At 39.7% G+C, this 13456-nt stretch overlaps 1 protein-coding gene across 2 annotated transcripts in view; it reads right to left on the reverse strand.

The window, feature by feature from the left end:
* The window catches only part of LOC136831339 (vesicle-associated membrane protein 4-like), an 80720-nt gene that overhangs the window by 32073 nt on the left and 35191 nt on the right, over positions 1 to 13456 (reverse strand). For both annotated transcript variants that reach the window (XM_067091634.1, XM_067091633.1), the window contains exon 3: positions 10428 to 10478. In XM_067091634.1, coding sequence (XP_066947735.1) covers positions 10428 to 10478 — 51 coding nt within the window. The remainder of the gene's footprint in view (positions 1 to 10427; positions 10479 to 13456) is intronic.

Raw genomic sequence — 13456 nt, forward strand, 5'->3', positions numbered from 1 at the left:
AATAAAGTTGGAAGATGATGTAAATGATTGGTGGGAGTTTAACAGCAATATGATCCTAAGGCATGGGGAGGAAATTTTAGGCAAAACATCAGGCAAAGGTCCCCAAAAGATAAAGAAAGTTGGTGGTGGAATAAAGACACACAAGGCAAGATCAAAAGAAAAGAAAGAATCCCAAAGAGCTATGATAAACACAAAACAGAAGAAAACGAGCAAATATCAAAAGAAGCAAAGAAAGTTGCAAAACAACAAGTTGCCAGAGCCAAGGCTGCTGCTTTCAGTGATTTGTGTGAGAATGTTGACACACCGGAGGGCCAAAGAAACATCCACAGGATAGCCAAAGCTAGAGACAAAGCAACAAAAGACCTCACACACATTAAGCAAATTAAAGATGGAAATGGTAAGGTTCTAACAAAAGAGGAGGAAATTAAAATTAGATGGAGAGAGTATTTTGAAAATCTTCTAAATGAAGAAAACCCCAGGAATATTATTGAGGATGGAGTAGTAAATGAAAAGAAGTTCCTAAGATTAGTCGGAGAGAAGTGAGGCGGGCACTAAGTAAAATGAAGAAAGGTAAAGCAGTGGGACCAGATGGAATACCAGTCGAGGTGTGGAGGTGCTTAGGAGAGGAGGGAATTGACATCTTGTGGGACTTGTTCAATAAGATCTACCAGCAGGAGAAGATACCTGACACCTGGAGAAACAGTCTGCTAGTCCCCATTTACAAAGAAAAAGGGGACATCCAAGACTGTGCCAACTATCGGGGCATAAAGCTGATGGCACATACCATGGAAATCTTTGAAAGAATAATAGAGGCAAGGATAAGGGATGAAACATCTATAAGTGACAAACAGTTTGGGTTCATGCCAGGAAAAGGGACAACAGATGCCATCTTTGTGTTGCGACAAGTCATGGAAAAATATAGAGAAATAAAAAGGAACTACATCTTGTATTTATAGATCTTGAGAAAGCATATGATCGAGTGCCTAGGCAAGAAATGTGGAGGTGCATGAGGGAAAAAGGCGTCTCAGAAAAATATGTGAGGATTGTAAATGATATGTATAGAGAAGCAACAACACAGGTAAGAAGCTCAGTGGGAACAACAGACAAGTTTGAGGTGAAAGTTGGACTCCACCAAGGTTCTGCCATGACTCCCTATATTTTTGATATGGTAATGGATGTGATAGTGTCTGGAGTGAAAGATCAGGTGCCTTGGAGTGTATTCTTTGCAGATGACATAGTGCTAGTGACCACCAGTAAGGAAGAAGCAGACAGGAAATTGGAGTTGTGGAGAAGTGCATTGGAGGACAGAGGCCTAAAGATAAGCAGAGCAAAAACTGAATATATGTGGATGAATGGAGGAGACCAAGAGGGAAGCATCAACTTAGAGCAGGCAGAAGTAAAAAGAGCTACATCCTTTAAGTACCTTGGGTCGTGTGTCACTGATTGTGGAGGGATGGAGGAGGAAGTGAACCACAGAATACAATCAGCTTGGTGCAATTGGAGGAAAACATCAGGTGTGTTATGTGACAAAAGATTTAATGTAAAGATGAAGGGAAAAATGTACAAGAGCATTGTCAGACCTGCGTTGATGTATAGTTGTGAAACATGGCCCATGAAGAAAGCACAAGAGAGAAAGATGGAAGTGGCAGAAATGAGAATTTTTTTTAGCGCTGGATGTGCGGAGTGACAAGAAGAGACAGGATAAGGAATGACTTCATAAGAGGGACGGTGAAAGTTACATATATATAAAAAAGCTGCAACAGAGACAATTACAATAGTTTGGACATGTTATGAGAAAAAGTTAAGTATATCAGTTTTACCAGACCACAGCTGATTTATGCTGGCCCAAAGGGAGAGGAGGATTGGCTAAGAACCAATTGGTTAAAAGAACGGGATGAATATGGAAGTGCCTGGAACAAGGAGGAGAGGTAGACCAAGAACGAGATGAGAGGCACAGTTAGCAGGGACATGCAGGAGAAGAACGTGAGTGAGGTAATGGTGCATGATGCAGAAGGTGGAGAAGACTAATAACAAACAGCAGTGCCCCATATAAAGATGAGAAAAGCTGAAGATGAAGAAGATATATATATATATATATATATATATATATATATATATATATATATATATATATATATATATATATATATATATATATATATATATATATATTAGTGACCATCACTAATCCGGCATCATTGGGACCTGGAGGGTGCGGATTAGCCATTTATTAGACAAGAATACACAAAACCCAGTAGCTAACATCATCTTAGAATTAAAATATCCCATAAATCAGTACAAGTTGGATAATAAAGAAAAGACAATTATCAAATACAGGTAGTGCTCGAGTTACGATAATTTGACTTACGATATTTGAGTTTACGATACGATGGGGTTAACAATTAATCGATGTACGAAAATATTTGGGAAATATTTTTAGAATTCGTGCAGGCGCAGGCAGCAGCTACAATCAGGCGGCGAGAGACCAACTTACAATAGAAAAACTTCTTTTCCTCCATCTCTTTATTCCATCTGCTAGTTAAAAAGTAAAAGAGAATGATAAAAGTATTGTTAGTAACGTTATACTCTTGCGTAAATCCGTGCAAGCCATAAACAACTGAGCAGAAACTTGTTTTGCTAATAATCGTATCGGATAACAACCGTTTTGCTTGTATTTCAACCATCGATGCGGTAATACACAATTACCGTAGTTATGTTACAATTGACGTTAAGTACTGTACAATAGGACTAATATATTTTTTACACTATACCCCTATTTGCTTTGGAGAAAAGATCGGCAGGGAAATATACTGTTACAGTAACTTAAAGCTGTAAGTTGTAGCTGAAGCTGAAAACAATGTTCAAGCTGCTAATGGCCATAAATTATTGTGCATCGGCAACATGGATGAAACTTGACCATAAATAACACTCGAGAGAATGTATTTTAATCAAAACTACTGGGCATGAAAGAATAAATTACTACTGTTTTCACGCCGATAAAAGATAAATACGTAAAGCTCGTATTATGATGAAATCAAGAGAAAATAGCGAACGGAATCTTGATTTTTTTTACACAAAACATACATGCCCCCAAAACGGCCAGCCGCGATTCCTGCGAACGTCATATATTAACGAAAAAATAGCTAAATTAATTTCACAACGAAACGTATTTAAGTTATATTTCGACTTAAAAACACTTCGTATAACGAAAAATATCCGTGTCCCAAATAAATAAAGTATCCATGTTCATTTACGCTAACTAGAAGCAAGAAAAGCGCTTTGAACTTAGTTAAATGTGGCGAAATAAACACCGGGATATCGATTCCCAAAACAAAACATTGATCGCAATTTATAATACAAAAGCAATATGAGAATATAAGCTACGCAATTGGAAACAATGTAGTAAAGCATAACTTTTTAAAAGATCCACGAAAAAGATGCACATTCGTTATGTTGATTTTTGTATAATACTGTTAATATTTGAATAGAGTTCAGTATAATGTAGGCTAGGCTACCAGTTTGTTGATGCAGCACACTGCGCCACCAAATAGAAGCGCCTTGGCGAGTTAAGCGTAGCGACCGAAATTTGAAAATTAGTGCAGAAACATTGGAAATTACTCTAGCCGAAATTTTGTGCGGATTACTGATTGTTCTGGACTACTGATTGCCGGATTAGTGATGGTCAACCTGTATATGTTTACACATATATATATATACATATATACAGTAGAACCCTGGTCCTCGACTGTACTAGAACGCGACATAATCGGATTTCAACACGAAATGTTGAGTAAATTTTGCGTCGGAGCTCAAACAACAAACCGGAATCCGACCCGATGAATCATATGTTGTTTGTATACAAAAAGAGTTTCAGGCGGCTGCCGCTAGTTGGCGTTGTTGGTGGTGTTCTTCCCATGCTTATTTAAAAGCATTTAAAGCCCACACATGCTGCTGCTGCTGCTGCTGTTGAAAAACAAGCCAGATTATCACAAATTAATAATACAGTATTTATAAGCCAAATTACTTTATGTCTGTTATCATAAAATTAATAAAAATTTCCTAATTTACGTCGGAACTTGGCAGCTTGTGGGAGTGTTTATGTAATTAGTACCGCGATACACCACCAGGGTGGCGCTGTGGTTTGTTTACATCTGTCACAAGCTGCCGAGTTCCGACGTAATTTAGGAAATTTTTCTTAATTTTATGATAACAGATATACAGTAATTTGGCTTATAAATACTGTATTATTAATTTAATGTGATAATCTGGCTTTTTTCAATGTTATCATTATTAACAACAGTTTTCATGTGTACCTGTTGCAGTACATTCTGGTAGTGCCTATAGGCTACCTAGCCTAGCCTATGGCGGTTCGGCCTATCATTGGTAATACAGCCGCATTGGTCATAGGCCAATTTTTTTGATACAGTATGCATTTAAAAATATAAAAAGTACTTCTGATACAGTAAGTTATTCAACTCTGAACTTATTTAATTGTAATTTGTGTAAAGTTTTGTATAAAAAGGCAAGGTTGGGGTAATGACTGGTGGTCAGGAATGAATTAATCCATTTTCAGTTATTTCTTATGGGAGAAATTAACTCAGGAATTTGACAAAATCGAATCTCGACACTTCTTCTGGAGCAATTAGCGTGAGGACCGAGGTTCTACTGTATAGGTTCTACTGTATATATATATATATATATATATATATATATATATATATATATATATATATATATATATATATATATATATATATATATACAGGTATGTGTATTCGCGGGGATCGTCCCACACCCCCAGCGAATGGGAATGCTTAAAACCCCTCTAAAAACACTTAGAACTGCCCATTTTGATAGCTTAAACACAGAAAAACCCTGTAAAAATGCTTATACCTGAATATTTTAATAGTTTTATCACAAAAGTGCATTTATTCATGAAAATTAAATGAAAATACAGTATTTAGTGAATATTTCTCAATGAAAAATACAGCTAATCGCGAATTTTCTGCGAATGATGGCTAGATATGTTCCAGAGAAAAATATATATATGAGTCCTAACGTTGACAACGTGAGTCCACAATATACGTTGATATATATATATATATATATATATATATATATATATATATATATATATATATATATACTGTCAAGAATAAACATCCCCCTCCTGTATATTTGTTCTGTCATTTACTTTTGAATTAATCTGTTATTCCTCTGCCTCTCGAGTCGGGTGTCGCAAAAAACCGCGCTTACTTGAACCAGTCAACAGTCGTTAGCTAGGCCTCCATACCCCCTCCCCCCCTAACATCACGCGATCCAGCAAACAATACAAACCCCCTTTCACCCCCATCACGTGATGGGGAGACATGTAGGGATAGGGGGGCCAAAAGGGCCCTTTAGCACTAGGGAACAGGTAGCATTCTGATCTGTAGGCATATCAAGATAAGTGTGTTTTTCCTGTGCCCTCTTTGCTGGTCCTTTTGACATGCTTGCAGGTACCGTTGGCCCCGCCAGACACTCGGAGAAGCCCTGCTTTTGAAAAGCAGAAGAGACTGCTCCGACCTTCATCTGTAGCAGACATGCTGCATTTTTCTCCAGCTCCGCTGGTTGGACTGACTTCAAAGGACACCTGGAATGGTTGTAGGCGCCAACAACAGTCATAAAAGGTTCGTACATTTGCAAGTGGTCAAGACCAGCACTTTCCCCTTTTACTTTAACTCCTTAAAATTACATTTCTTTGAACTTTAACCTCTTCCTCCACAAAGCAATCCTCCCTTTGTTAGAATCCTGCCTTGTATCCCATGCCTTGCCATTTAACGTACCCTGAATTCAAGTAAAGATCCCGTGATAACCATCAATTATCCCTCCACCAGTGCAATTTAAGGGCTATTTCAGTTAAGCTATATCAGTGTTAATTTTATCTTTGTGTGACTGCAATCACGTGTTCATTGTTAAAGCCGACGCTGCTCCGATTCTCAGATTGTATCTACGTGATTTCATTATAAACACCTTCTAGGCCATGTTATGTTTTGTATTTAAGAACGTATATTGGGTGATATTTCATAGGGGAATTCCATCTCCTTCAGTGTACACCGTCATTCCTAACTGAGAACGTCTCTTTCAGGGATGCACACGTGGAACGATCGCTATCCATGCTTCAGTATCTTGTCTGCCACCAAAATCCTGATAATTCTGGTCGCAGTCAGTAACGAATTCCGTTGTGGCCCAAATGTTCATATGAATTATTCTCCCATCCTGGAGTTCCATCATTTGCATTACCTGAGACTATTTCATGTAATCAGGGCAAGACTGAATGTTATTATTATCACTGAACTGATTGAATTGCAGATTGGCCCCATTTTAATCCACTTGCTTGTTGCCAAATCATTGCATTATTGTTCCCTGTGTCCTATTCTGGATCTGCCCCATAGTGATTATGTTGTGTCGTGTCTCATTGCTGATTTGCTAAGTTTCTGTAAATAAATCCCTGGAGGAGTCAAGCGTGCAGCTGGCTGGCAAGAACTTGTGCTGTCCTCTGGACGCGCCCCAGTCTTCTTTGAGTCTGAAACCTTTCAGGAAGACTGAGCAAGGGACCTCTTCTCTACCTCACCAGGTGTCTGGACACGAGGGACTGGTGCACCTTCCTGGGAACCCGGCTTGACACTCAAACAAGTACAGTACCAGCAGGAAGAGTCGGAGTACCTGCATGCCTGGACTCTTTCTCCCATCCCATGCCCAAGTCTGTATGGAGGGAGGTTTCTCCAGTACCAGACTGGGGTACTTGGGTCTCCTTAGAGACCCGCGTACTCGGAGTGGCTCGCGAACGAGTGTCCAACACGGTCCTGCTGGCCTTAGAAGCAAGCTTCTTTGGCGCAGCGGGGGGGGGGGGTGCAAACCACTGTCTGCATGCCCTCGGCTCCCGATACGACTGACCTGGGGGTCAATGCATCAGTTCCCTGGTCTGTGGACCAGGAAGAGCCAACGAGAGATCCCACTGCCTTCCCTGTGGAAGGAGGTAGTCCCTTAGAAGTCTTGGTGTGAGACTTCTTGAGGGGGGGGGCTTCTTCTTCTTCGGCTGGTGAGCCTCGGAAGAAGATGAGGAAGAAGAGGTAGCAGACGACAACGAAGACGAAGGCGACGACAACACCTTCCTAGGTCTCTTCTTTGACTTCTTCGTTATCTTCCTCAGGATGGCAGTCAGGTCCCTCATCCATGAAGGAGCAGCAAAGGAACAGGCACAGCCAGGAGGGCCAGGGAAGCGGGCGCAACCCGGGTAGCGGAGACGGTGCTCAGGCCAGCAGCTACCGGGGCAGATACAGCAGTGCGGGAGCCAGGAAAGCCAGTAGATGAAGCATGGGTTGAAGGCACGGGTGACGCATGGGAAGCCAGGCCGGGACGAGAGTCAGGGTAGCCAGGAGCTGGAACCGTGGTCAGGAATGAGTGTGGGTGGGCAACAGGAGCAGGCATGGAAATATATGGTACCGAAGAGGTCACCATCCTTCAGGGGCCAGGAAACCAGGAGGTAGTGGCACGGAATGGAGCATGGCAGGAGCGGCTGACACCTGGGTGTCCAGGTGCGAGGCCACCATCACATGCAGCTTACCAAATGATGACATGGTGATGGTCGTGTTGGTGGATGCGGTGGCTGCGTGGGTTGTCACTGGAATGCCGGACAGATGGGACACCAGACCCTCCAGTGACGGAACGCCAGGCAGACCCAGGTGCAGCCAGGCAGAGGCGAGATCAAGTACCTGGCTACCAAGAGATGCTTCCACACCAAGCCCAAGGAAAGAGTCGGGTCAAACAGGGAAGCCTCCGCTCGCTCCGGGGGAAAAGTTTCACCCCCGGAGTGAGGAGAGGCCCCAGAGAGGATGTTCTGAACGTCCGCTCCCTCGCGGCCTTCCACACCCAACGAAACGAATGAGGAAGGGGAAGGGGAAGCTTGCTGTGAGGGAGAAACGATCCCGACGGATCAGCCACCATGGGAGTCGTCAGGGGTGTGTTACCCTCGGACGACGCCTTGGCAGGGCTCCTGCGGTATTGTCTCCTCCCCTCAAACTTCGCCCACTGCTCGGCCGACCAGGAACAACACTCAGTACAAGGCAAAGCGCGTGAACACACACGTCCTCTGCAGGTGGGGCAGAGGGTGTGTGTGTGTCCATATCAATGCTAGAGAGAAAGGTGTTACATTTCTTGCCTCCCACCCCAGGACACACATGCCTGGGGGAAGGACTTACAGGATTTATCCACATTCAAAATGCTAATAAAAACAAAAGATCCCACCGGGAAAAAAGCTCAAAGACAGTCAGGGCAAACAGCGAGAAACACACATCTGCAGCGCACGACAGCTGAAAGCAAATTGGAATCTTTACATCCAGGCAGAAGGTACTCCGCCTTCTGGACAGTAGTTAACTGCCTAACCACCTTGTTTGAAAGTTCAACGGCTGTTTCCAGCCTACGCTGTAAGTAATTCCTAATGTAAAGGACTGACAGTTGTATATCGTGTCAGAACAAACAGTAATTTTAGTGAATATTGCTCTATGAAAAAATTCACGAATTGGTGAGCATAAAATTCAAAGATACATTCCACAAAAATCTGCAACAAAGTGAAGCATGAAAAAGTGAGGCGTGTAAAAGCGGAGGTCCACTATATATATCAAGAAATCATAACATAAACAAACAAATCAGTCGAATGGCAGGAACAGAGTGAAGAGCGATATGTCTCCCTCACTCTGGAGCGATATGTCTCCCTCACTCTGAGGCCAAATGCAAAGCGGATGCATACCAACTGGGTGGGTGGGACTCCCACCCATAGTTGGTAGTCAATTACATACTTAACTACCTTGTTTAAGGTTAAAAAGCCAGTCTCCAGCTGCAGTGAAGCACATTCCTGTGTAAAGACCGATGGTTTGTATATTGTGTAGGAACAATGAATTTTTAATCAATAAACCTAAGGGGTCTGTGCTGATTGCTATAGCAACTTTGGTAATGTCACTTCAAGTGTTTCTCAAGGTAGTATTCTTGGACCTGTATTATTAGTCATCTAGATTAGTGACATGTGGCAAGGTCTGGAGAATAAACTGATTGCACACACTGATTATGCTACTCTTCTAGCTATTGTTCCTTCTTCATGCCTTAAGTTTATGATTGTAGAATCCTTGAACAGATATCTGGCATGTATTTAAGAGTTGAGTAAGCTTTGGGTAAGAAGCTTAACTCTTTTAAAACCCAAAGTAAGTGAACCCAAAGCACTCATACTTTCACATCCATGAGAATTTTAAATGGTATGGTTTTAAATTTAAATGTCAGTACTCCCTTAAGATTTTAGGTACTGTATAACTTTTTAAAAGAAGTTAACTTCTGAGCAGCATATACTTAATACTGCTTCCTCAGTTTCTCAAAAAGTTGGTATCTCGTGAAAATGTTTTAGAATGTTTCATGATGATGCTATCATATCTAAGTGTTTTAACTCTTTTCTTCTTGTCTGGAGTAGTTTCTCTAGTATGAACTTCAGGTGCTGACGTCCCTAACTCTTGGATAGAGTTATGTCACCAGTCAAGTTTATTTTATTAACTCTTAATGTTGACTCATGGAAAGGATGTAAAATGAGTTCATTACGTTTGTCGAATAAAATTTACCACAACGACAAACATCCTCAGCATTCTTCTTTACCTGATTTACCTGCTTTTGCATGCAACAATAGGCATGCTGCTGCTGCTGCTGCAAACAGAGTGTCATTTTCAGGTATCAAGTTAAATACTACTCAGTTTGCTAAGTTTTATTTTGGGTAAAACTACAATGAGGAACAGTTCACCTGGTGCAGTTGTGGGTCTTATGATCTCTGAATGTTTAAGTTAGAAGTAAGTTCAATTCTGCTTGAAGGTGTATCAGTTTTATTTTCTATTCCCTCATAAATTATTATAATTAATCATCTTTTTCTTTAACCTTTCTCCATTTGCAGGCTTTCATTTACCCTGTCTCTCTTTGCAGGGTGATTTCTTTTTGGAGCCCTCTGAGGTTTATAGTCTCTTGACTCCCATATGGGTTTGCAGCTGAAGACTTTGAAAACTTGGAGAAAGAAAGAACGAAAGAAAGAACAAAAGAAAGAAAGGAAGGAAGGAAGGAAGGAAGGAAGGAAGAAGTAAGGTGTCCATAATGACAACCTGATTTGTAAATTAATAAGCCAAAATGCATCTCAGAGAATACTCAGGTAATTACAAATTTCTCATGAAAGAAGAAGAACAAACATTGCCACTAGTTAATTAACAACAATGATGAAATGCCAGTTATGTGTCATGGAAAATTAAGAAAAATTAAACAACCTATACCTTATCCTACAGAACGATTTAAAGTAAGGAAATTTGTCTTGCAAAAATTTTCTTTAATTTCCACAAAACAAAAATCAGATTAACGCTGATACTCACTCTTTCATCTTATCTGTTGCAAATCGCACTGTTTTCTTTGAGGATGGTCCTCTGCAACAAGAGGAAATAACAAATTAGCATTTCAAGTGATACAAACATATCTAATAAACAGGGGTTATACCTGAGTAGAGTAATATCAATGGTGGAAATAACTATAACATATCCCAAGAACAATAAAAATAGTTAAGATAAAGCTTGAAAATAGTGGGCTAAATACTTTAATTCAATTACGAGTAATTCAGCAATTCTTAAACAACACTCAAAATCCTTGGATAATTAGGCAATGAGGGCTCAGTGTTCCATAATACAGTATTTTATTCCTTAAGCAAAATAATGTGGTGGCCATCAGCCATCTCAGTTTGCAACTCCTCTAAAACAGAACAAGAGTGCCTCCATAAGCACAATGATCACACAATATACTTTACAATCTTCCCTCACATATAAAAAATACTCATCAAAAGGAAAAAGGCTAGAAACAATATACAGGCAGTCCCCGGTTTACGACGGATCCGGCTTACGACGTTCCGACGTTTTCAAATATATTCATCAGAAATTATTTCCCAGTTTACGACACGTTCTGGGGTTACAACGCGTCGTATGCCGATCTGATGGAAGAAATATGGCTCCACAACGGCAGAATAATAAAAATTTAGAGGATTTTTTTATGAAAACCTCAATAAAAATGCAGTTTACATTGTTTTCAATACCCCCAAAGAATTAAAAGTAAGGTTTTCTTAGGATTTTTGACAATTTTTCGGTTTACGATGATTTTCGGTTTACGACACGGTGTAAAAATGGAACACCCGTCGGAAACCGGGAACTGCCTGTAGTAATTATCCCAGCCATAAGATCAAAAAATACCCTGATCAATCAAAAAAATTATTACAACTTTATTCAATCTGGGAGTTTAATAATTCTACTTGGTTTCCTCAAGACAGGGGTATGTGACATACTAGGAATATCATGACCAGCAATCTGATCACCACACGACGTAACTTTTTCATAGGATACTGTGCAACTATCTTCTCGAGTCACAGGGTCACTACATTCTGGTTGGGGTACTACCTCTAAATGGGTTGAACAATCAACAGGTCTAAGGGAATACTGAGGTGGATTATAAAAATTACCAGTAAACTGTAGCATTAGCTGATAATGGTGTCTTTTCCATAATATGTTACCAAAATGGACTAGATCATTTCTCACTCCCAGATCTTTTGAAATTTTACTTTCTTGGATAAAGATTCGCATTCTTTTTCAATTTTCAGATGCCTTTTAATTAACTCAAGGGTTGTCTTAAAACAACAGCCAAACACTGCAGGAGACTTCCTTGTATTACTAGGCACACTTTTTCTGTGATTACAAAAATCAATAAACTCTAGTATTTAAAGAACTACATCTGAACTTCTTCAGATATTTCTTAAAAGTTCTAAATGCTTTCTCAACTAAACCAGATGAAGGGTCATACAGAGCTAGCATTATGTGATTTATGCCATTTTTCTTATGAAAGGCCCTACTCTCTTCTGAAAAAAAAATATGGTGCACTACCAGAGACATCATCTGGAATGGCAAAATTAGAAAATGTTTTCCTAAGTTCAGTTGTAACATCTGACTTCATTAAGGAAATAATGCAAACATCCAAAACTTATAATAAGCACCCACAATCATATGAAAATATTTATCATCTATGGTCAAGCATTGTTAGGTGGGTCCAATTCTTTTCATGACCATAAAAGAACTGGAGGTGGTTTGGCTGAAAATTAACCAAACAAATTCTTTGTAGCTTCCTTCCTTCACCCTTCATTGTATTTATTCCAATGTGATCACTGTGAAAATGATCCAACTCCTTACATCTTAAATCAGCAGGTATGACAATTCTGTTTCTATAAATCAATAAATTATTATTAAAACTCAAGTCAGGCTTGACATCACTGTATTCAGATAACCTTGCATCACTCTTATGCCAACCAAATGCAATGTTATGAATTCATGAGTAGGTTCAGAAGTTCATCCTTCATAGTGTACTTCTTAACTCTTTAGGGATACTGGCCTCGTCAGGTTTGGTCTATGGCAGAATCACTGGCCCCATGGGACATAAGAATTTGCATAGAGTAGTATTGTTTTTATCACCCTGAATAACATTATATTTCAAGTATAAAGTGAATGAGTTGTAATTTATCATAATATATTAAAAAATTCTTACAATTAAAATAAAGCATCCATATCACAAGTTGAAATTAGCCATAAGTGGGTCCCCAGTAATCATGGGAATAGGGACCACAACCACCTGCATTAAGCAAATATCCGAGTTGAGTTGGCCTGCCCCTCAAAAAGTGCGTGTAACTGCCTATTGTGATACTTAAAACACCAAATATATCTTAAAATATCATCTAAAACTAAATTTAACATAATTTCAATGTCATTTTACAACATTAGCCTTAAAAATACATACACATTTAGTCATGAAAATATGAAAATACAATAATTAGTGAATATTTCTCAGTGAAAAATACCATGAATGGGCAAATTTTCCTCAAATAATGGGTAGATATGTTCCACAGAGAAACCTGCGAATATGTGAGTCCACGAACAGTGAGACTGCGAATACGGGGGGTTTATTGTACTACGTACATACTATGGCTTATTGCTACGTACTATTATTTATGAGGTCCCGTTTTCTTTTACAAGGGAAACATTGGTAATTCATGAGAGAGAGAGAGAGAGAGAGAGAGAGAGAGAGAGTGAGATGAATGAACAATGTACAGCAAAACAGTGGAGTTACATACTTACTACAACTCCTCTGGGGGTGCCTCTTTCGCTTCTTCACACGTTACTGTATTAATAACCTTCCTCTGATGTTTAGGTTCTTTTGCACAAGCCATAGAGGAAGCAGGACGTTTAGGGGGCTTTTACAGTGGTACAATCCATGAAGAGTACTTACACATGTACATATGCACAATTTAAAACTGGCCACAAACTCTACACTTTAAATCTTAGCTGAGAATTTTGTCAGGTTAGGTCAACTATGCACT

This window comes from Macrobrachium rosenbergii, chromosome 48 (genome assembly GCF_040412425.1).
Source record: "Macrobrachium rosenbergii isolate ZJJX-2024 chromosome 48, ASM4041242v1, whole genome shotgun sequence".
NCBI classification, from domain to species: Eukaryota; Metazoa; Arthropoda; class Malacostraca; order Decapoda; family Palaemonidae; genus Macrobrachium; species Macrobrachium rosenbergii.